Source organism: Falco biarmicus, chromosome 1 (assembly GCF_023638135.1).
Source record: "Falco biarmicus isolate bFalBia1 chromosome 1, bFalBia1.pri, whole genome shotgun sequence".
Lineage (NCBI taxonomy): Eukaryota > Metazoa > Chordata > Aves > Falconiformes > Falconidae > Falco > Falco biarmicus.
In genome coordinates, this window is record NC_079288.1 from 844,669 (window position 1) to 867,959 (window position 23,291).

At 48.0% G+C, this 23,291-nt stretch overlaps 1 protein-coding gene across 10 annotated transcripts in view; it reads right to left on the reverse strand.

Moving 5' to 3' along the window:
* Positions 1 to 4,132: 4,132 nt before the first annotated feature.
* Positions 4,133 to 23,291, reverse strand: part of TBC1D16 (TBC1 domain family member 16) — a 33,701-nt gene continuing 14,542 nt past the window's right edge. For 8 of the 10 annotated variants that reach the window (XM_056339542.1, XM_056339571.1, XM_056339578.1 and 5 more), the window contains 9 exons: positions 14,193 to 14,390; positions 13,217 to 13,364; positions 11,981 to 12,148; positions 11,139 to 11,287; positions 10,281 to 10,415; positions 8,977 to 9,163; positions 7,663 to 7,842; positions 6,976 to 7,122; positions 4,133 to 6,354 (listed from right to left, as the gene is read on the reverse strand). In XM_056339542.1, the coding sequence (XP_056195517.1) occupies positions 6,109 to 6,354; positions 6,976 to 7,122; positions 7,663 to 7,842; positions 8,977 to 9,163; positions 10,281 to 10,415; positions 11,139 to 11,287; positions 11,981 to 12,148; positions 13,217 to 13,364; positions 14,193 to 14,390 (1,558 nt within the window). In that variant the 3' untranslated portion in view covers positions 4,133 to 6,108. The remainder of the gene's footprint in view (positions 6,355 to 6,975; positions 7,123 to 7,662; positions 7,843 to 8,976; positions 9,164 to 10,280; positions 10,416 to 11,138; positions 11,288 to 11,980; positions 12,149 to 13,216; positions 13,365 to 14,192; positions 14,391 to 23,291) is intronic. The other 2 variants (XM_056339598.1, XM_056339608.1) reach the window with 2 other exon arrangements.

The following is a 23,291-nucleotide window of genomic DNA, read 5'->3' on the forward strand; positions in this document are numbered from 1 at the left end:
GAGAGCTCAAAGTCTTGCATGGCCAAAATCTGCTCTCTGGAGAACCTCTCCAGCACTGACTATTTCTATCAGCTGTATTTACTTTTCAGGTTTCAAGCATAACATTTATTTTAACTACCCCCAGCTGAACCACACGGGTGGCATTTGCCGCCCAGGACTGCTGAGGGATGTTATAGCAACGCTGGTCCACAGACACTGCCCCAGCCTCAACGCCCAGCCCGACAAGGAAAGCCCTGCAGGTCACCTTTAGCAAGTGGCCCAGGCGAGCGCTCAGTGCATTCAAGCATCTTGCCCCAAAACCAAACCAGCCTGCTGAGTCCATTACTGAGACTTGCTTCATGACAGCATTACCCAAATATTTTCTTATTAAAACCAGCAGCATCCAAACGCACTGCTCTCCACCTGGCAGGTGAATGTGCTCTTACAAAACCAGGCTGGAGAAGCCTCTCCAAACCATGGCCTCTTCAGATAGGTCTTAAAATAGAAAACTGTGACTAGCTCACTGGTGGATGGTGGAGGAACCCAGGGCTGAGCCCTGCAGCACCCCACCTGGCTCTGCCCCAGCACCCACCGCAGCCACTGCAGCATCCCCGCGCCCTGCGAGGAACCGGCGTGGCTGGGGAGGGCAGTCGCTGTCCTGCAGACCTCGTGCTGCCAGAAAGCAGTCCTATGGGCACATCAACCTGCAGGCAGGTTCAGCACATCAGGTATTTTTAAACCAAAAATTTTGGCATTTTTGACCTGCTTGAACTGGCCCCACGGATATGGGTGCTTGTGGAGCTCGTCTACACACCTGGACACTAGATTTCAACAGCCGAGGTACCACAAATACCACTTGACTGCTGCAATTTCCAGACTAGTGTCAAAATTGCCTAAAAATTGTTTTTTGAAGCCAGAAACCCTACAAAATGCGAGGAGGAGCCTAGTTCCCTGGTGGAATACCTCAGGGGATCGTCCTTGTGCTTGGCTAAGCTTCCTTCTGCCCAGGTTAGATGAGCTGGGGAGGGGGAGCTGCGGGCAGAGGCCACCAATGCAGCAGTGGGGCACAGTGGCCGGGAGCAGTGGTGATGGCCACCGGCTGCGAGGCGTGGGCAGAAGACAAGCTCTGAAAAGATCCTGCTTTTTTCTTAGAAAACTCCAGTCTGCAAAGGAGCAAAGTGAACCAAGACCTCATGCACCCACCGTGAGGGGTGCAGGACACAATAAAAAGCCCAGCTTGGCAGCAGGCATGGCCTGAAGGGAGGCCAGAGGCCAGAGCTCAGCTCTGTGACCTGGAGAGGTTTTGAAGCACGGGAGCCTGGACCTTCACAGCAGAACTATTTTTCAAAGCCCTTTTTAAGCCTGAACTAAGAGACAGTTGCCTGTCATGACTAGAAGAAGAAATGAACTCCATTCAAAGAGCAGCAATTTTTGGGTACTTGGATGATGTTGAAGCTTGGCTGAAGTGCAGACTGCAACAAAATTGGCCACAAAAATATTTAAGGAGCTTCCTCTACATTTCCAGCTTTGCAGTTAGAGCAAGCTGCTTCTGGAGCAGCCTACGGGGAAAGCAGGGGACCTGGCAGCTTTTGGGGTGCAAGTAATTTTGGGAAAGAACTGGGCAGGGGGCTGAGCCATGCCGGAGGAGGGTTTCTCCACCAGTGCTCCGGTGGCCCTGGGATGGGCAGCACCAACCCAGCTGCTCACCCTCGTCGCAGTCACCGGCAGCCCCGTGGCGAGTCCAAGCCAGCACCGCCAGCACAGCTCCCGCTGGCCTCAGCTGGGGCTGCCCCAGCTGCTGCTTTTCGTCCCAGTTGGAAAGAAATTGCACGTTGTGTTTCTAAATGTTTAAATGAGAGAAATAAATGGTGTGCGGAGACTTCCCCAAAGTGCTGAGCACGAGCAGGGCAGGGCTGGGCCCACACCCCGGAGCGGGACGTGACCATGAACTATAGCTGGCCAGACTGGTCTGGTTTTATGACCCAAGCGGAGAGACATGGGGATTAACCAGCCAGCCCACGGGGGACAAGCTAAGTTGAGTTTTAAATTATTTGGTGCTTGTAATAACTCAGGTGAGTCTCTTTGTTCTTGTGAACTGTAATTTTTCATTTGACAGACAGCGTCCCTTGAACAAAACAGCCAAACAGCCATGTCCAAACACACCCATGCCCAGGAAGTGAGACCAAGCTAACCAGCCGCCTCTTTGCTCCAGTTCAAATGCAAACGTCCCACAAACTGAGACCCTAGCAGCATCTGGCTGCACACGCTGCTCCACGCCTGGTGCTGCTCCAGGGGCCTCAGCTGCTGGCATGGGTAATGCTCAATGCTGAGGACAAACGAAGCCATTTCGCTGATCCCCTCCTGCTCGTGGGGCAGCTGGTCTCCTCCTGGCCCCGGGATGGTGCCGGGCCGTGTTCCCCTCTCCCCATGCCCAACAGCAGCCCAGACATCGCGGCAGGGACATGGCTGGCATGGCCCAGCCTCTGCCCTACGCGGCGCACGCTCTCCTTGGCGTTCCAGATGCAGGCCATCGGGGTTCCCCGCTGGGATCACGAAGCATAGTGTTACCACTACCAGGAGTGAGGACTCGGTTTTCTTTTCTTCCTGTTCCCCTTCCCCCCGGCACCAGGAGGCAGAAGGATATGTCAGCTCAAGGCTGAGTCTAAAGAGGCTTATGCTGACTATTTACCTTTGCAAGGGCCTATTTTTGGCTGCTCAGCTGTAGCTAATGCAATGAACAGGGCAGCGATTCATAAGAGGAGCCACATGAGGGTCATTGTTTCTAGGATCCACTTTGCCCCTTTGTAAGGGCCAGAAGCCTTGCTTTTTTGTTGTTGGTTTTGTTGTGGTTTTTTTTTTTTTTTCCCCAGATGACAGACTGTCACAAGGAAAAAAGGGATCTTGGGGACAGGTCAGAAGGACCTTGGAAACCTGCTGCTGTGTCCGATGCAAACACGGACTTGCTGCCTTTCTTCCACTGTGCAGGAAAATCCCAAGGTTGCTCCTGATCTTACCCCAGCTGCTGCCAGAGGGCTCCAGGTCCCCGCGCAAACAAGCTCGGAAGTTTGTGGACATCCAGTGTGAATTTAATAATGGCATCGCAAGTTAACAAACAGGCTGAGACTGGGATCTCACCCAGTCACCCAGGATGCGACTGCTGCTGGTAAGTGGGGAGCAGCTGGGTTATCAGCTCTGTCTCTATTTTCCTGACTATTGTGGAGTGGAGGCTGGTGTGCGACAGGAGCTCAGGGACCTGCTGCAACAGAAGGACACCTGAAATCTGCCAGCAGCAGGACCCGCAGGGGACACCAGGCACAGGAGAGCTGGCCAAGGGGTGGCACGCCACTCCTGGCAATACAATCCCATGTGGCTGAGCATCATTTCAAACAGAAAGAACAGCTTTTTCCATGTGCTGGAAAACTGCAGTGCTGAGTCTATAACTAAACAAATCCTGAGTGATTTCCACATTGCTGAATGACATTTTAATAGCGGAAAAATAATGCTCAAAATTATCCACTTCATCTCTTCCTATTGTCTTTTACTGGCTGGGAACCACTGCTGCAGCAAAAACAGCTCCGGATCTTTTTGTTGGTGGTGTTGGTGCCTCCCAGTCTGCTGCAAGCAGCCAGTGACCCAAGGTGGGGTCTGCCTGCCCCGTGCCCAGCACGCAGAGCCTGGCAGAGCTGCCCTCATGCTGGCCGCTCCTGGCGCAGGGCTCCCAAGGAGGCACCCGGCTGCTCTGGCGCTGCTAGATGAGCCCACAGTGGTGCACAGGCCAGGTGGTGATGCCCATCCTGCACAAGGAGGCAGGTGACAGCGCCTGGCTCCTGCTGTCCCTATGGGGAACTGGCACCTGCCCGTGTGCCACCAAGCTGGGAAGATGCTTCTGGCATTTTCTGACGTGGGTTTTCCGACCCTAATTCAGCCACCGCTGCTTACAGCTTGTGTCTAGATGAACACGTCAAGTGTGGCCACATCTCCCCAGGCTGAAATCAGCAGAGCCTGGGGAGAGCAACACAGACCCAGCACCCAGCATATCTCTTTGCAGGGCTGCAAAAGGAATGGCTCAGGCTGTGGGGACAGTGTCTAGCCAAGTGCTATCCCCCGACTATAAGGTATGGCACCCAGCCTGTAGAGCAACGTACCACACAAATGCCTCACACAAACTTTTATTATTCAGTGAAACATCATAAACCTCAAAGAACTCCCTGTTTTTGCAACAAAGCAGCCACCAGCCCTTATGCAAGGTGTCACCCCCTACAACCCCAGCATGCACCTGCAGCCTTGCAGCCTCAGCACCTCTTGAAGCTGGGCTGTTTTGGAGGTGTGCAATATGCAGTAGGCTTCACCATTGCTCTCATCAAGGGGAAGGTTTTCATCCTCTGAATTAAAGGCACACAAATCAGGAGCCAAACTGTCCTTCTGCCACACCACAGCCAGTCTTTGGCATAGTGCCTGCGTAGGGTCAAGTCTTCTTCCCCTGAGGAATACAGCATGCCCTTGGTTTGTGTTGGTTTCACACAAAGCATCCCAGTTGCCGGCCTTACTTCCCAGCAGGTATGGGGCACGTGGACTCCAGAACAGGCTGTAGGTAAGGCCTTGCAGAAAAATTTTTATAGAGAACTTTGCTTGTCAGATGCAGGTATCTGCTGCAGCACTATGCAGGAGGAAATGGAGTTTTCCACATGTGCTAATAGCACAAGCATGCCTGATAGGCAAAGCTGAAAAGTGAGCATGGACTTCCCCCCCATCAGACGAAGACAGCTGTGTAAGAGAAGCAGTGTGGTTGGGAGTGACAGGGAGTGTGACAACCAGGAAAGGCTGCAAGACTTCACATTCCATGCAGAGGGATGCAGCAAAGCTGGCACAGCCCACTGTCACCTTGTCTCCTTTTTCCTTCTAAGAAGGAAACTACTCCCCTGGCTCTGTTTGGCACAAATGCTGGCTCGGGACACACCTTCTGATGCCACTGAATTTGGTAAGGACATTTGGCAACAGAGCTGTGCTCAAGACCCCAGCTCCACTTCTAGTTGGCAAATTTTATAGAAGACAAGAGGAGAAACATGCTGTCCTTTCAAAAATACTTCAAGGGAAACCTTTACCAGAGATGGAGCTCAGCAAAAATGACTGCAACGAAGTTTCACTTTGGGATGGGGAAGAGGGTGCACTACTGGCACCAACTGAAGAGCCTAAAGCCCACTTGGAGTGTATGTGCTACAGCCTATGGCAAAGACAGGTAAGGACAGTTTATAGTAATTGAGAAGGGCCAAAGGAAACACAATGGGAAACATACTGCAAACAACAGACTTCCATAAACAAGTGTCTGAAGCCTGTAGTTGTCAGCATAAACAGCTTTGCTGTAATGTCATGAAGAAGTAAACTTCAAAAGGTGTCTGTGAAATACCCTGACTACAGCAAAGCAGTGCTTTAAGAACTGTGGCTGTACACTTTCTGTACAAATGGAAAAAAAATCATGCCAGCAAGTATGCTGTATAAAAAAAGGCAAGAGACAAGACCTTTAGGTGACCAGTTCTTCCTTGCCAATAGATACCTTCCCTTCAATCCCCAGTCTGCAGTTTTATTTTTGGCAGATTATAATTAAAATGGTCTTTATGGCTTTAGAGAGAAGCCACTAAGCTGTACGTTTTGGTTGAAGCAGAGGGTGTGTGTGTGTGGTATGCTCTGGATGAAGCGCCATCGCAGAGAAAGGTCTGGCCACAGCTCTGCTTCTTCCACCTGACCCACAAATGCTGCTGGTTGTACTTGGCTCTCTTTAGTGTTCTCATTTCTCATCAGCAAGTGACAAAGTTCTGGTTGCTAACCAGTCCAATCCCAGAGGCAGAATAAAAAGTCCTTGTTAAGATCTAGAAAAAGCATGTTTCTAACAAAATCAAATCCAAACACGTGCAAAAACTGTTCCTGGTTTGATGCATTTTGTTCAGGTTCCACCACCAGTGCACTGGAATTCGCTTCCCTTGTAGAGTGATTTAATTCTTCTTCCATTCTCCACCTTTCAGTCTTCCCAGGAGTCTTGACAAGCTATCCCTCCATTTTTGTCTTCAACATTTTTTCCTGTGCACATCCTTCCTGCCCTTCCTGCTTCCGCTGTCACACCCTGTTCCTCTACAGCTATTTTCGGAAAGCAAAGACGTCCCGTGTTTTCAAGCCTCTCTTGCCTTCGCTTCCTGGTTTAGGAGAAGATACTTCCACCAGTCCCCCATACGGGCAGCTCTCAGACTCCAGGTGATGGCCAGAGCACTCCACAGCAGGGATGAAGCCGCTGTCCCACATTCCTGTCCCACACAGCTTGCACAGGTCATGCAGGCTGCAAGGGATGCAGGGTAACAGGTGGAACTGATAGAGCAGACTCCTCGCCTAGATGGGAGAGAGAGAGAGAGTCGTTCACTCCTCACCAGGGGACGAACATGGAGAGCAGAGATAGCAGGGGCCTCCTGTCCCGTCCTCCCACTTAGCTACCTTAGAAAAGCCAAAGCTTCAGCAAAGGAGCATCCCTCCTGAACACAAACCTGAAGGTTAACTGAGGCACTGGGAACGCTGCCAGGTCACAGCAGCTGCCACACGCTGCGGCGCATCCCACAGCCTGCAGTCACTCCCTGCCTGAGATGGACTGGGGACCGTAGCACAAAGATGAACAGCTGTCTGCCATGTTCCTGTGTGTGTGCAAGGGCCATCCCAACCACTCTACACTCCCAAGCACTCTACAACTACTTCTTCTTTCTGCAAAACTCGTTTCCAGGCAAACAGCAGCATCCTACCCTCCCAGGCTCCAGACAAGTAGGGCCTATAGGATCTGCGAAAGACAGTTTAGTGATGACTTGTCAGTGGTAGGTTTACGGTTGGACACAATGATGGTGAAGGTCTTTTCCAACCTAAACGATTCTATGATTCTATGAAGCATCTGTCCCTGATTTTCTCAATGTTCTGACTCATTTCTTGGACCTAAGACTCAGCCCACATCAGCCCACGGGCATTTACCTTCCTGAGTACAAGTTCTCCGTTCATGTGCATAGCCAGGTTGCCAAAATGCAGCAGCATCTGGTCGGTGGCCAGCTGCTGTTCAATGACATCATCCCCATAAATCACCACGATGGCCACACAGATAAAGAGGTGGAAATAGTCAGTCTGCAATGAGAAAACAGGGGCTGGAGTACAGCAGGTGGAGGCAGAGGTCTGACTTAACTTCCCCACCTCCACAAGCATGTTCTTAGTGAGATATTTTGCTCCCTCCAGTTTTGCTTAGTGCTATACCAAACGTGTGTTACTGGTGAATTCTGAACCACGCTGAATCAAACCCTCTTCCCTTTACAGTGTGGCAGCAAGGTTTGCACCACAGCTTTCAAAGCACTCTAGTGATTTTTGGGAAGACATTTTCTAGCTGTGTAAGAGAAGTCTGAACTTCAGAAGTGCATGTTCAGCACTTTCTGAAAAAAACCTCATTCTGAAGCCCAGACACCCTCAAGTAGGAGAGGCAGGCCTCCATCCTCCTGCTACATACATAAATGTCTTTGGTAGTTACAGACCCTCTGTAACACCTACTCATTTTAGATACTTTGCTAGTAAGAGCCTTTATGGAAATTCTGCAATGCTTGCTGAGATGGTGAGGATTCAGCAACGAACATGCTGCTGCCCCGTGCGTGCTGTGCCCATCGCCAGCTGTCTAACCTGATAGTGAGCCCAGCACGCTTCCCACATGCGCAAAGCCTCAGCATCTGGAAATTCACGTTTAAAACAGAGGAGAATCCAACGGTGACAGAAAAGCATCTGCAGGCCATCCTCTCCCAAGGAAGAAAGGTGCTGGTAGAAGCGTGGGTGCATGAGCCGTAGCAGCTCTCGCAGGTACATCTGGAAAAGATGCTCTGAACTGAGCCGCTGCCTTGTGCACAAGGACCCGCACTGCCCTCACCTGCCATCCCCGGGAGCCCCGCACTGTGTGCCAGACCGGGGCTCCTGCAGAGCTTGCCACAGCTCTCTCCTCTCACAAAGAGCTCCAGCCTGCTGGCCTGTTTATTACAGCACAGCCAGGAGCACACTTGGATCTATCATTAAAGGCCAGGGCTCACAGGCCACGGCAGCTGTTTCACAAGGAAGGATGATGGGTGGAAAGAAAATCCCATGACAGCTACATTGTGAAAAGAAAGAAGGGGAGAGATTCAGGCTGAGGAAAGCAGCTAGAGCCTTAAAAACTAGAGAAAAGAAAGGACATAGCTATCTCTGGTAATATTTCATTTCAGTAGAGGCTGAGCAATATGGAAGTGATTTTGGAAAGCCTGACTATACAGGCACATTACAGTGCATAAATCTGTACGTTAACTAACTGCACCTCACCAGCAGCCTCCCATGAGGTTTCCACCATAAGTTTAAATTGGTGCCATCATGATCCAGGCAGGATTGTTCAGATTTAGAATGGATTTTTCAGGATTTTAACCAGAAAACAGTTGATATTCATGTTAAAATCTAAAAAGTTCCAATTTTTAAACAAGATCACCCTATTTTAAGAAACTCTGTCAGATGTTTAAGGCTTTTCATTTGGACATAATTTAAAAAAGCTATTAAAATTGTTAAGAACTTAAAAAAAAAAACACCACAAAGAAGAGGGCTACAGCTCAGTCAACTCCTCCACATTGTTCACACCAAATGCTCCAGAACCAGGTCAAAAATGAACCAGTGAGTCTTCACTGCCTGAGAGAAGTGCAAAGAAAAAGCAAGCAGCCTCTGGACACATTTGATCATAAAAGGTTCCTTGAACCAGCACCCTTTAGCAGAGCCAGGGTAACTTTACTTGAACAATTTATTGGTTATAACTGCCTCTGGAGTGCCCCAATCACTCAGGATCAATTTTATCCACCAGGTATTTTGTGGCTTTAGTGTGATTCAGCATGGTGGAACCCAACAGCTCAGGTAACTGCTTTATGGTATTCTTCTAATTTGACTGGGGAGAGAAGACAGGGATAAAGGGAGCTCAGCATTCAGCCTCACCAGCTGTTTCTCCATATCCTCATCCCGGGGTGAGCTGATGAAGATTGTGTTCTGCATCAATCCTACAAAGCACCAGAAAGTATCCGACTCATCTAGGACCTCTGTCAGGAGTGGGGCAACCAGGTCAGACATCCCCTGGGAGTATCCAATTGTTGGGTTAAATATTGCATAGTTCAGCAAGATCCTCCTGGAGAAGAGATGCAAATGGAGAAGTGAGACAGAGAGGGCAAGTCACAGCTGAGCCCAGTGTCCCTTCCCTCCTCCCCCAACTCCCACCCGACAGGCTAAGTCAGGTGAAGTGTAAAAGAGCAACAGATCACTCCTGCCATCCAGAAGATTAACCTGCAGTTGCACCCGGATGCTTGTGAACTTTTGAACACCTCTGCAGCATGTTGCATCCCACAGAATCGCTTTTGCTAAAACAACTGTATCTAGAAGCATAACAAAGATACACTGACACTATACCTAACTGGAACTCTCATTTTTTTAGGATGACAACGTTTTGCATCAATCCAAAGAGGCTTTTGGATGGATGGGAACTCTGAACAGCACTCAGCAGCCTAAGACAATGGATTTGAACAATGCTCCTTAGGCTCCTGTTTTCCAGCTGCAGTGCAGCCCACTGGGAGCAGTGCAGTAGCAACAAGCAACACAGTTCATCTCAAGTACAAAGACACCCTATGGTAAGGCGCTTTAACACATACAGATAAACCCTGCTGCAAACATCAGTCCAGTGCAATAAACTCCAGGAGAAGGTTTTGCATACACAGACACCAAAATACAAAATGAAAACAAAAATTTAAAAAGACTAAGAGGACAGAAATGAAGGGCCCATGGGAAAAGAGTGATGATGCTTACACACCCATGAGGCTCTAAGCCATACTGCTAGATGAAATCCAACTGTTTTGCAGGCACACATTTACAAGTCACACCCCCACGAAACAGACTCTGGTATACTTGTCCTCCATCCTGTCAGAAGAAACCACAGACCCATAAGCTTGCCACAGCATCCATGACCCTCCCACTGCCACAGAAAGCTCACACATCTTCTGTGCCTGTGAGTGCAGGGAAGCAAGGTGATGGGAGCAGGGTTATTATATCAAGAAGTAAACGACTAAAGCAGCAGTGAAAGCACTGGGGAGGAAGTCCTTGTTTTTGCATGACTTGGTACCGGTCACTGTACGCATGGTGCTCCCCAGCGTTCCCAAGGCAGCGACCTAGGCAGCCTTGGCCGGGGGGCTTACCAAGTTTTCTATACATTCAGTAGGACACGTTGTTTGGACCAGTAGCATCAAACACTTCACCTCATAGTTTCCACATTTGGGTTGTTCTCCCCTCGAAAGAACTGGTTGCTGCGGTCAGTCCTCACAACATCTTTATCTACCGTGAACTGTACTTTACGGCAAAAATCCTTCTGTTCATCCGGAGTCATCGAAAGCCTGAAAATCGAGCAGCAGCAGGAGTATGTTGCCAAGAGAGGAATATGATTTCCACAAGGAACAAAAAGCCCTATTTCAGCTTTAGTTTGCAGAGAAAACCTATTCCTGTAGAGAGTTTTGTCATCACCTGAAAAACAGACCAGCAGGTCTGTCCAGAACTGCAGATTTTCTGTCCAAATTGACTACTAGAAGGAGCCTCCTGAGTTATAAACAGGATGACACGATGTGTTTTCCATGAAAAACTCCACTTCAGAAGCAGTCAGACTCTGGTCTCTGATGCTCCTTGTGGGTGGCATGCCAGAACTCACCACTTCGTTCCAATCGTCTCTTAATTAATACTACTACTAGTCCCTCACCATCTTAAATATACCCACAGTAGTTTACAACATATAGTTCTTGCAGTAATAACTTCCTTGAATTAGATATCCCTTCTTTTTCCCTATTTTTATCTCCAGATACACTTATTAAGAAATAGAAGACCCCAATTTCACCTTGTGTTCTAAACCAAGCGTGCTAAGTTTGTCGTGTTGTCTGTGAGAGAACTTACCTGCATGGTATTAATGAGCCCGTTTCAAGAACCCAAGTGAGATAATACTTGAGCTACACAGTGTTAGTTCCAAACTCTCAAGAGGTCAGCTGTGCCTGATATTCCTCCTTTACCACCTGACTGCGACGTCAGGCTTGAGGAGAGATGAGCAGGGGAGGATGAAGCTGGTCTGTTACCTTTTCTCCTGGATCTCAAAGTATTCTTTCCTCTTCTGCAGTCTCAGTGCCTCCCTCTCTTCAGAGGTGGACTCGTAGCTGTAGTAGTGCAGCAGAAAGGGCCACACCTCCCCACGGATGGAAATATCAATCCCACCAAAGAAAATGGCCTGGAAGAAGGAGCAAAAGTTATGACTGGTACAGTTTTAACATTCCCCAAAACAGCAACAAGAAACTGCCCGCTACTATGCTTCGGTGGCTTTGCAGTTCTTTCCTGACAAGTGACGCCTTGATTCAAGCTCCTGCAATTTGCACATGTTTAGAGGGAAAGTGCTGGCCTTCTATTCCCAGACGAGACACAAATCGGGCTCATTTCAATGTCAATAACCCCCCCTGGAGAGGCTCTATGATTAACGTGTTGTTCTCATGTCACGGCTTAATCCCCAATCTTGGAGACACTGCATTTCACTGCAAACTTCTCTCTCAGGACCTGGACCCAGTGCTCCCCTGGAAACCCTGCATTATTTCATACAGTAATCTCAATTTTTCTTTCTTTGATTTGTTCACACTGCGTTTTGCAAACACATCTAGCACTAGATACTTTGGTTTACTAATTCCAACCGGCAGCAGAAGCCAGATGGCTCACGCTCCTCGCTCAGGGAGACACCCTACCATCCTGCCTGTAGCTGACACATCTGCAATCCCAGCAAGACCTCCAGCCGAGCACAATACACCAGTCTTTATGCCCTCAAACACCCAGTTCTTGCCCCAGCATGAAAGCAAACTCTTGCAGCTTCTACCTGGGCACTCGCACTCTGTGGCAGGAGAGGAAGGATCAAAACCGCAGCAGCCAGCCCTCTCACCTTCTGCAGCTTGTACTCCTCTTCCACCTGTCCGGATTCATTCAGGTGATGAAGCCAGGCAGCCACGTCGAGACGCTTGTACGTGTTCTCCTCCGGGTGGGTTTCCGAGGAGGGCAGCTTGGGACGGCGGATGGAGAACTGCATACATGTTTTCTCATCAGTAAGCTGCTGAACGGGGGAAACCAAAACAAAAAACTGGAGGCAGGAGCCAGAGATAGCAGCAGCGTATGAAACCCAGCAATTTTCAGACCAGGAAAACCTTTTTGCATGGTTCATGTAGGATTAAGCACTGAGGCGCTGCACTTGGAGAGGTGTTTTGTTTGTTTATTGGTTTTTTTAAAAATTAGAACCATTACAATAGCAACAGTGGTTAGAATAATTAAAAAAGAGTACCACAAACCAGCTTAATCTTAAAAAAAATTGTTTCCATTCCTCCCCCAATCTTATCCCTGACCTGAAAGTGAATTAATGCTGCTTACAGCAAAACTTCACCCTGCCAGGAATGCCTGCAATAAATTACATATGATTGGCCATATACAAAGGGATTGCTGTTAGGCAAGCAGGGAACTGCACTGCCAGGCTCTCTAAGGGCACTCATGATCCCAGTGCAAGACTGCAGCTGACATTTAATTTAAAAATCAAAGGTTGTTCAATGCAAAAAGTGAGCCCATGCGACCATAATAAGAAAAGCAGCAGGGGGCTCTGTGGGAAGGATGGAAATTTAAAAATCACTGTTTCTAATAAGCACATACAGTATCTTAAACAGATAATTAAAGAGCTCTTATCACATTTGTATGTAGATTGAACAAAATATGGCAAGATGCCTTGTCAAAACATTTTCCAAAGCAGTGTGCTACGCTTCACAAAATGGATGAAAGACTCTGACAGAATTTCAGACCTACCACTGCAGATTTCCCAGCCACCTTACATGCCTAAAGCATAGTGCTGACCTGTTGGGTCTAGCAAAGTAACCACCTAAGCAAGTCTTCTGGATTATCTTGTCCCATATTCCACAGGCAGAACAGGAATGGATGGGGAAAGCAAGTACAAGAGAGACCTCACGTCTGACTTGCAGTGGCATCCTGAGAAACATCCAACACCTTGAAGCTTTCTGCCTGACTTGGTGGCATGAACTTACTGCTTCATTTCTCCAACACACTTCCCTGGCTTAAAAAAGTGTGAAACTGCTGGAAAAACCCTTTTTGCCCCATGAACCTTGCTACCTTGCTCAGGTACCTGGTCCTTGAGATGGGTCTCTGTGCAGTACTTCCATTGCTGAAACACCTCGGACAGTTTATCCAGGCCACCATGGTGAAAATGGAAGATCTTGTACTGGCTCTCCCTGCTTGCAACAACCAGTTGTCCACAGGTGCATGCCTCATCGCTGCGGGACAAAACAACAAGGGAGAACAAGCTGCATTTATTGCCCAGCTTAACAAGGGGCCCAGCAGGAATGGGGAACATCAGATGAGAGAGAGTGGAAAGCAAAATGTGAAGAAGAAGTTGTCCCTTAGAACAGGGCACAGCAGTAACTGTTCAGCTCTGGGATTCGATGATCCTTATGGGTCCCTTCCAACTTCAGCTACTGTATGATTCTGTGACATGGCTATAGTGACCATTTTCCCCAAGAAGCTCCACTTGTGCCTGGTAATGGCACTCTTTTACCCTTCCATCACATGAAGGAATTACATTTTGTCTTCCCTGGAGAAAAAAACACAAGAATTCTGCCCCAGCAACATGAAGGCAGTACACAAAGTCAGAATAACAGGACTAAGCAGACTTGGGCACACACAGAATTGTCTAAAGAAGCAGGGAGTGAGAAGCAAAAAGAGGGAGTAAAAATGTTTTTAATAAATTTTTTAATAACTTGAAAGATAAGAGGCTAAAAGCAGCAAGACCCTCGAGAAGCCTTGCTGAGGGGCAGGCAAGGGAGAAGGTACTATAGACATGGAGATGTTTTCCACACCTCCAGGTTATTTGAAACAGTTTTGGTTAGACAGCTAAGAGCAACCTTTATCTTACTAGGGAAAAAAATCCTTTAGGTCCCATAACCATGATTCAGAGGCTCTCCTTGGGAAGGCTGGCACTTGCTTTCCTGGAGACAACCATTAAGGAAAGACTTCCAAGGAGGACCACAGAAGCCATCTGCCTCCAGAGCCCAGGGTGCACTGATCCAGAGCTCACACAAATATCACACACCATTATATGTTACCTAAAGAAGAGGCGAAGGGATCTCATTTGTCCCAGGTCCACTCGAAAGACACCACAGACCTGCTCGAGGGCAAATACTTTCTGCTGTTCATCCCATCTGGTGCTCTGCGTTTGCCCATTACTCTCCTGGAACTGGGCACTGGTGTCGAGGCTGGAGGCAGAGCTGGTGGAGCAGGTCATGCGATTGTCACACGTGTCCCTGCAGACAAGAGTGTGGGGGAAGAAACCCCGCAAGACATCAGCCAAAGGTGACCACAGATACATCCAATAACCACAGATGCTGCATGTTAAAAATCTTTTGTTAGAGCTCTGAAATTGTGACTCAGTGCAGATCTAAGGAGTCAGTAACCAACAGCCCACAGAAGAGAGTAAAGTATTTTTATTTAAATTAATTTCCTAACATCCCCAAAAATGATCTTATTTTTGGTCTGTTCCTAAACTGCACACAGAACTGGGGAGAACCAAAACCTTTCCTCGAAACACTGACTTTTGAGAAGGCAAAATTAAGAAGCCCAGCATGGGAACAGCCCAGGCTCCTCCGCAGAACGGCCTGTCCCCTGCACCTTGGTGCAGCACAAAGACCAGTTTGGGGAGCCAGTACAGCAGGCTCTCCAGTACAGTACAGTACAGTACAGCCTGCTCTCCAGCTCTACGCTGCAGGATCCCTTCCAACCATTATGCCTCTGAGACTGGTGACCCCTTTGGATTGAAAACCTTGGGCCATTGAAAAAACTTGACTGTAGAAGTACAGGTGCTCAACAGGCTGCTCCAGCAGCTCCAGTGGCATGCAGTGAGTAACTCTCCAAGTCACAGAGTTCTTGCCCCACAGCTCAAGCAACCTCCTCAGCATGCAGCCCAGCTGCTCTGCACCGGGCTGGGGACAGCAGGAGTGAGCACATTCAGACGGCAGCATTGACTAGGGATCTCATCTGGCGAATTCCCTCAGTGACCTGTAAGATCCAAAGATATTTCCCCTGAACTCAAGTTTCTCATTACGCCTCTGCAAGTGGACCTGACAAGCCTGGATTCTTGTGTATAAACCTCAGACAAATGGTTTCCGCTTGAAAACTTGAAACTTTGGAGGGTTAAGGAGTGGGAAATTATACATGAGCTCTTTAACCCACCACAAAGTAGAGAAAGTGAAGCTAGGAGCTCACTGCACCCCAGATATTTAAGAGTAAACTGAGTTTAGATTAAAAAAATCCACATGCCCGCCACCAGCCCTGATCCCAAAAGAAAAATATCACTGCTTTGAGAATTAAGTGAATCTGAAACTGTGACCCCTTGATTCTTAAAAAGGCCAATACATGTGAACAGTCTCAGTGCAAGCTCTGAATGGGTTCCGCTGTGAAATCAGGGTTTGCAAAACAAGGCAAGTAGCAGGTATAAAGACAGCCCCCTGCAATGCCACTTTATGCAATGTTTTCTAATCCGCTTATCTAACAATGTAGGCACTGAATGCTGAAAATCACACACTCAGCATGCATCTGCAGCACACCACATCAGTATGCTTTCCAAGCCTGGCTACATTGCCTCTTCCACAGGGACAAGCCTTATTTGCAGCATCTACCCATGGTTCAGGTCATTGCATTCCAATGCACAGATCCCCGGACATCCCAGTTAGCTGTGGGTTAAATTTTTAACCAAGCCCCTGTGAGCCGCCCAGTTCAAATGTATAACTCAAAACCTTAGCGCCCACACGCATGGGAAATAAATCCCTGAGCCCCCTTCTCTAGTTCTGCAGCATTATGTAGATGAGACCAAGTCTGTTTTACTTGCAGCTAAAAGAGCAGCTTTGCTACTCTGTTCATGAAGTTCTGCTGCTCCATTTCTCTGAAAGAAAGCATCAAAGCAAAACTTATATTCAAGCTATTCGGAGGTTGGTCTTAGAAATGACATGGCAATATCGCCATGCGAGCTGGGATCACACAACATACCCAAACTCACTCAAAAAGGAACGATAGCCGTCTTTCTAGGTTAGATGCTGGGATACGTCCAGTCTCAGTCTCAAGCGCTGCTATACACCATGACCTCCACCTTGTGATTTTTTCCACGAAAACTTTACAGGCTTTTGCAAAAAATCAAGCATTACTTCCTGCTAAAACTGCAAAATGTAAGACTTTCTAAAACGTTCAGTATCTCATGTTAATGCAAAAGTAATAGGAGTCCTGGTACAAGACACTTGTGCTGGACTGCTTGCTACAAGCAGCTGGTATTTATGGAGCAACACCTCATAACAGCCACAGCTGGTTACACAGGATTTTCCTGGAAGAGATGACTCAAACTAGCTCAAAGACTAAACAGAGGCAACCAATTTTCTAAAACTCTTGCAAAGATGAGCTGGTCAGTATGACAAAGGGCTGGAAGACGGGTTGACTGTGAGAATCATTGTCCTGTGGTTCCCTCGTCACAGAGGCCAACATGCCCATTCTTCAAGAGCATCATCTCAAATGACCAGTAGCAGAGATGACTGCCAAGAAAGGATAGTTACCAGCAGATCCAGGCAGGCTCGCTTTGATCCCCAGGAATTGTGTAGCTCCTCAGCACACAATGCTATTGCCAGCTGCAGTTCCTCCTGCTACATAACTGAACTCTGCTTCAGCTACACAAGGAGCTCCTCAAAAACTCAAGAGGCCAGAAAGCCCAGTCACAAAGGTGCTGGCAATGTTGTATTTTCTGGAAATGCTTCTTCAAGATGAATATTTACAGTTCACATTTAGCCACTCATCACAAGCTTGCACACACATCCAACATACACAGAAGCAATCTGAAGCAACACGTGTGTTTTACGTTTTTTACCTTTTCTGGGCCACAAAAAGCCAACAACTGTAAGCATGGTGCCTCAGTGTGTGCAGCCCAGGGAAATTCCAACGTTTTCACTGATGTAGAAGATGAAATCTGAAAGAGACATCTGTGCACCCCATGCCATTCAGAGAGGTCAATGAACATGTACATTCATACATAGTATAGATGCAGAGAGAGTACTGCCTCATACACTAGTGCATATTTACTCACTGTGGAAATGAAGAAAAAAACCTCACTGTGTTTAGATTTTTTCTGTATATATTGATTGAAAAAATTTTGAGAATATTCTAATCTGTTGGACTACTTAATTTTAATATCGAGATCATTTTGTATGTAAGTAACAACAAGTAGTATGATCAATGCTAATTTTGTGCATTTGGGTGAGTTCTCTAACTACGCGCACAAGATACATACATGCAAGGGAAGAATATATTATTTTCTAGATTACTATACCTGTTAGATGAGGAATTTATACCAGAGTGCCCTACAAAAGCAGGGAGCCGAAGCACTGCAAGGCAAATAGCTGGAGGAACATTCCAGAGAGACTTTGGGTTGTGGGACCCAGGGAAAACAGAGTGCCGGCTAGTATACAGTACTGCTCAGCAAAACAAGATAACAAGTGCAATGGTCCATGGGAATAAAAGGGACAGGGGAAAAAAAATAAGGAGGATTAGCAAAACCTGAGGCAGGAAACCCACGGACATATTCATGTGTTCAGTTTTGGGCCCCTCACTATGAGAGGGATGTAGAGGTGCTGCAGCATGTCCAGGGCTGGGCAGCGGGGCTGGAGCACAAGTCTGATGGGGAGCAGCTGGGGGCACTGGGGGGTTCAGCCTGGAGAAAAGGAGGCTCAAGGGAGACCTCGCTCTCTACAACTAAGTGAAAGGAGGTTGTAGTGGGGTGGGGGGTCAGTCTCTTCTCCCAGGTAACAAGCGACAGGATGAGACGAAACAGTGTCGTTGCGGCAGGGGAGGTTTAGATTTGGTATTAGGAAAAATTTCTTCACCGCAAGGGTTGTCAAGCACTGGAAGAGGCTGCCCAGGGAAGTGGTGGAGTCACCATCCCTGGAGGTATTTAAAAGACGTGTAAATGTGGCACTTATGGACATGGTTTAGTGGTGGGCTTGGCAGTGCTGGGTTAACAGTTGGACTTGACGATCTTAAAGGTCTTTTCCAACCTAGATGATTCTATGATTCCACTTAAGCCTTTTCCACTTGCTCAAGTCCCATCACTCTTTTGTCTCACAACACATCTCATTCTTGCTGGTAAGCAAGACCAGGTGGTGATGTATTTCCTCAACAATCAACTACAGCAATCAACCATATCTACATTCCTCAAGCTTTTGTAGCCCCTAAGAAAGCAAGCGCTTGTATAAGGCAGCCACCGTCCTCCTCCTCCCACTGCCCAGGAACTCTCTCACATGCCTGACCCGAGGAGGTCAGCCACTCTGCAAGCGAGACTTTCGACGCGCAGTAAAGTAGTAATGGGACCTAACTTACTGTTCAGTCAAAACATCTGTACACACCTACAACATAAAGAGAGGTAAACCCAATTATTATATCTGTTACAGAGCCAGGGTAGAGACCTGCACCAATTACGTGGGAAGACTGTTTCAGCAACAAAGATCTAATAATTCATTTTACAACATGATGTGACAAATGTAATTACAAGAGGGAAAGGGACTGAAGATTATAGCCATGATGTGGCAGTTACCTAAGCTGTCAGTGTGCACCACCCGATTCCCAGAGAGCCTCTTGCAGGAGCCAACCCCTCCCCAGCTGGCTTTCCATCACCCCTGTAGTAAAGCACGCCTTCGCTAATAACAGCTCTCCTTACAGCCCCAGCTACTCCTGTGCGCTGGCTTGTGAAGCATCATTTACAGACAATAAGTATCATCATAATGTATGAGCATCCATGTAATGGGAATTACATGCCCCTTTTCCTCCCCAGGGGTTAGCATTTCTCTGTTTTTCCACTATTCCCCACAGGCCCCAACCTTGTAGGTTCCTCTTCTTTCCAGCAAGGTGAAACAGCTCATGGCAGCACCAGCTACATTAAACGTCTAAGACAGATAGCTTCAAATAAATAATCCATCAATAAAAGTTCAAAGGTATCCTGAAACGCTTAAAAATTTAGTGTAGTGACTGTACAAAGTGAGGTAATATCAGGCAGCTAGATTTTCTATTGTTCTGGCAAAAACCCCCTGTCCTTGACAATACACCTATATTATGAATTGTGAAACATGCTGACTTCAGCGACATATAAAAGATGCACAAAAGGAAACATATGGGTCATTTGGGATTAAAAAAAACAATTGTCAAAATATTTCTGCTCGTTCTGTGTAATGCTGCAGAGAAGGACTGGAAGGACACTTGCAGGATGGCACTGGCTTCCAGAGGAGCGTGGCCATACAGAGCCAGACGCTGACAGTGAAACACTGCAGTCGCGCCAGCTACTCACATCTGATGAGCACAGAAGAGTAACTAGGTTAAGAATTGTGTTAAATTCACCCTTCGGCTGAAAATATTTGGAACTTGAAGTTCCTTTGCCTCAGAGAGCCCAAACGGAATTGATTCATGCTGACCTTGATGAATAGGGAAAAAGGTGTTAGATAGTCTGGATGAAAGCCTAACCAGAATGTCTGCAATTAAGTGTCAGAACATCCTCATGCGGAAGCATATCTATACATCTGCAAACACGCATGGAAACAAATTTAACAGTTCCTCCTATTTGTCAGGGAAACCTGTGAAAAACTGCCCAGGACTTTACAGTACAAAGTACACGAATGTCAACATGGACTTTCCAAAAGCTTGTTCCACAGGCTTTCCATTGATCTGTTTGCTTTCAAAACATAAATTTCCTCACGTTGAACTGCACTAAATGCTATTTAGTAGCTAATTAACTTTCTGTGCTGAAAACCTTCTGTAATTGCACTTCTTTCACCTTTTTTAGCCTGTGTCCTCCAGGGAACCCAAGCTGTCCTACGGCATTTGTTCTGCTCATTTCTATCTCACAGGCACAAGTTCTTTCCTGACACCAGACTGCCAATCACGGCTGCAGAGGTCACTGGAGACCAAATTAGGAGCACTCTGCCTCTGACAAACTTGCTTTGCTTAGCTTGCCGTAAAGGCAAAATAAAAGGTTATAAAAAATAATTGTATCCTTTCATGCTCGACACAAGGAAGCAGATTCAACAGCGCTTCCAAAAGTCTGAGCATTATTGTTAGTCACTCTTCATATTGTTAATGCTATTAACGATACTCAAAGAACAAGCTGTTTACATCTTAAAAGCATTGAAATCCCTCCCTCCCCCTATACAAGGAAAGAGAAGAAGGTGGTTTGTGGTTACCAGCCCTCTACACGTTGGCCACCTCACCAGCACAGGCTGCGGGGAGGGCGGCAACTTCTGCCTTCGCCCTCCAACCTTGGACTGTAACAGCAAGTTCACCATCAGGGACAGGCTCTGAATTAAGATCAACTTGGTGAACACAAGTCTGACAAATAAAACATTTTAACACAACGAAACGAGGGACTCAAGGAAACATGATTATGCAGCTTTGCCTTCTGATCGGTGTAATTGGTTTGTCCTTGAGAAACAAAGATCAAAACAATTTGTTATGCTTTACGGGGCTATAGCAATCCACTTTTAAAGCGCCCTGACTGCCTTCCCAGAGCAGACACAACTACCCAGCACAGGTAGAACACGCAGCATCCACTCCTGCCACCGGCCCATCGTCCCGAATCTCGGCAGACAAAAGCCAACCTGTGCGGCAGTGGCCGGCGCCACGGGATGACCCACCTCTGCAGCAGCACTGAGAGCTGCCTTCCTGCCCCGCTCTGCTGAGGAGGGCGGCAGCTGAGCCAGAAGCCTCACTACACTGGGGGCTTTGTTGCTCCTAATTCATTCCTCCAAGTCTTCGTGGGCTGAACGAAAGCTGAGCAATTTTAGTCATCAAGAGAGGGCATTAGAAAAACAGCCCCGCTTACCTCCAAAGGGTTCACCCCAACTGCTGTGAATTAAACCAAAAGGAAAACAAAATAAACTGAGAATTCTTGAGCTAATTATTTTGAATGTAAATGGGAAGGGAAAAAAAAAAAGAATTCAGAAGTTTGTAGTGAATTAACGTGTGTTTTAATCTCTTTTACCTGAAGTCTGGAACTGATACACAAATACCTTCAGCTAAAAGACAAGCAATCTGTTTTTCATAGATGAGACCTCCAGACAGGTGTAGGCTACTTAGGTAAAACCCAAGCAAGGTTCTTCTCTGTGACTTCTTGTTGCAGTGAGGTAGCGGGGGCAGAATTAGCAGTTAGATGCTTATGAATAAAATACACATAGCTCCCAAGAAGCCAAACACAACAAATCATTTAGAGCTGAGCGTATGTGGCTCAACGATGCAAACGTTACCTTCATTTTAAGGAAGGAAAATATTCCAAAAACTGAATGGCAGATTTTTACAATCCATATAGAGAAGGGGCACCTCATGCCTAGGCTTTAGCTCATTAATAAATCAATCAAAATGCAACACTTAAAAAAAATAATTCCTTAGATGGAAAAAGTGATTTCTCAGCAAAGCCCGAAAAAGAATGTTTGCTTTTCAGCCTATTCCAGACTGGAAAAGGGGACCTTTCTTACCAGTGTTTATTTTATTTTTAAAATCAATGGATTATTTTGCTTTTTTTCCTCTCAGTTCTATCCATGCAAAAATAAAATTCTACACTAATTATGCTAATTATAACCAAGCCTTCAAAACCCTGGTCCCTTGAAAGCCCTGAAGATTACCTTTGTTCTTATATTCTTGGCTCTAAGCAATGAACTGGGAATTTCAGGGAGACTTTTTACTGACAAAGTTAACCAACTCCCTGGACTCTGCACTGCTGCTGACCCAGTATTAGCTGAGCCAACACCACCCAGAGAGAATTTCACTGTTTCCACAATACAATGCAGATTTCCCAAGGGGAGAGCTTTCCTCAAGTAGCAGAAAAGGGAGAGGAAAAAGGAGAGCTGACTAAAAGCATGTTTCAGAGTTATTGTAAATGCTTAATGCTGTTATAATTGCGAGGACTGAGCCAAGAAGACAGAGACTGCAGATTTATTTGCATATACTGTTGGACTTTTAGAGGGGACATGCTCTTTATTTTGATCCAGTTAATGCAATTCTTCCCTCACAAAGCTATGGATACCTGCCAGCACCATTTATCTCCACTTGCAATTAGGATTTCTGGGCGTTACGATCATATAAATAAGTAACAGAAGAAACGCAAGAATACCCTGGGAAAAGGCGCTCCATTGCACTGCCCCCCGGAGCAAAGGGCCGCGCTTCCCCGGCGCTCGGCCGCCCCGCCCGGGGCTTCCACCGCGGCCCCCGCCCACGGGCAGCCCCCCGGCCCCTCACCCATCCCCTCCTCCTCTAGGACAAGCCCCCGCTGTTGATTTTCTGTGAATAACCCCGTTTCGTTGCAATGACACCAGGGAAGGCGGCCGGGAGGGAGCCACCGGCCCTCGGCCCGGGCGCACGGGGGCTGCGCCTGCAGCGGGGGCAAAACCCTGCGGCCACTCTGCTGGCGGCGCGGGGTCCTGGCGGGGCGGCGGGGCGCGGGGCGGCGGGGCGGCGGGGCGCGGGGCGGCGGGGCGCGGGGCGGCGGGGCGCGGGGCGGCGGGGCGGCGGGGCGGCGGGGCGCGGGGGCTCAGGCGCCACCAGCCGGGAGGCGAGGGGCTGCCCGGCCCAGGGCACCCGCCGGGCCGCGCCGCTGGGCAGAGCTCGCCCCCTGGCGGCCACGCCGCCCCCCCGGCCCCGGCCCCTTCCCGCGAGCAGCCCAGCGTGGCCGAGGCGGTTCGGAGCGGCCCTTCAGCAAACCCGACCGGCGCCTGGCGCCCCAAACCCGGCGGGCGGGTGCCGGGCGGTCTCGCTCTGCGCCCCCGCCGCTCCCCTCTGCGTGGCCCTGAGATCTTCCCCTGGCAGCACCCGCTCTCTGCTCCTCCCTTGGAAGCCCGAACAAACGGCATCCCGATCGCGGTAGCTACAGTTCCCCATCTCCAGTTAGCTGTCACTATTTTCTTCCACAGAAACCTGGCAGCGAACCAACGGAGGGAAAAAACAAACCTGCTATAATTAATGTTCTTGCTGTTCAAATATTTATATAAAGCAAGATAGAGCCGTATGCCTCTGCAATCTCTTGGATCTGTCCAACCTTCTCAGCTTTGCAGCCAGTAACAACTTTAATTGATTATGCAGCGTTGCTGACGGCAAACAGCTACGGCCAGCTCCTCTTCCCAGGACCCAGCTCCATGTAG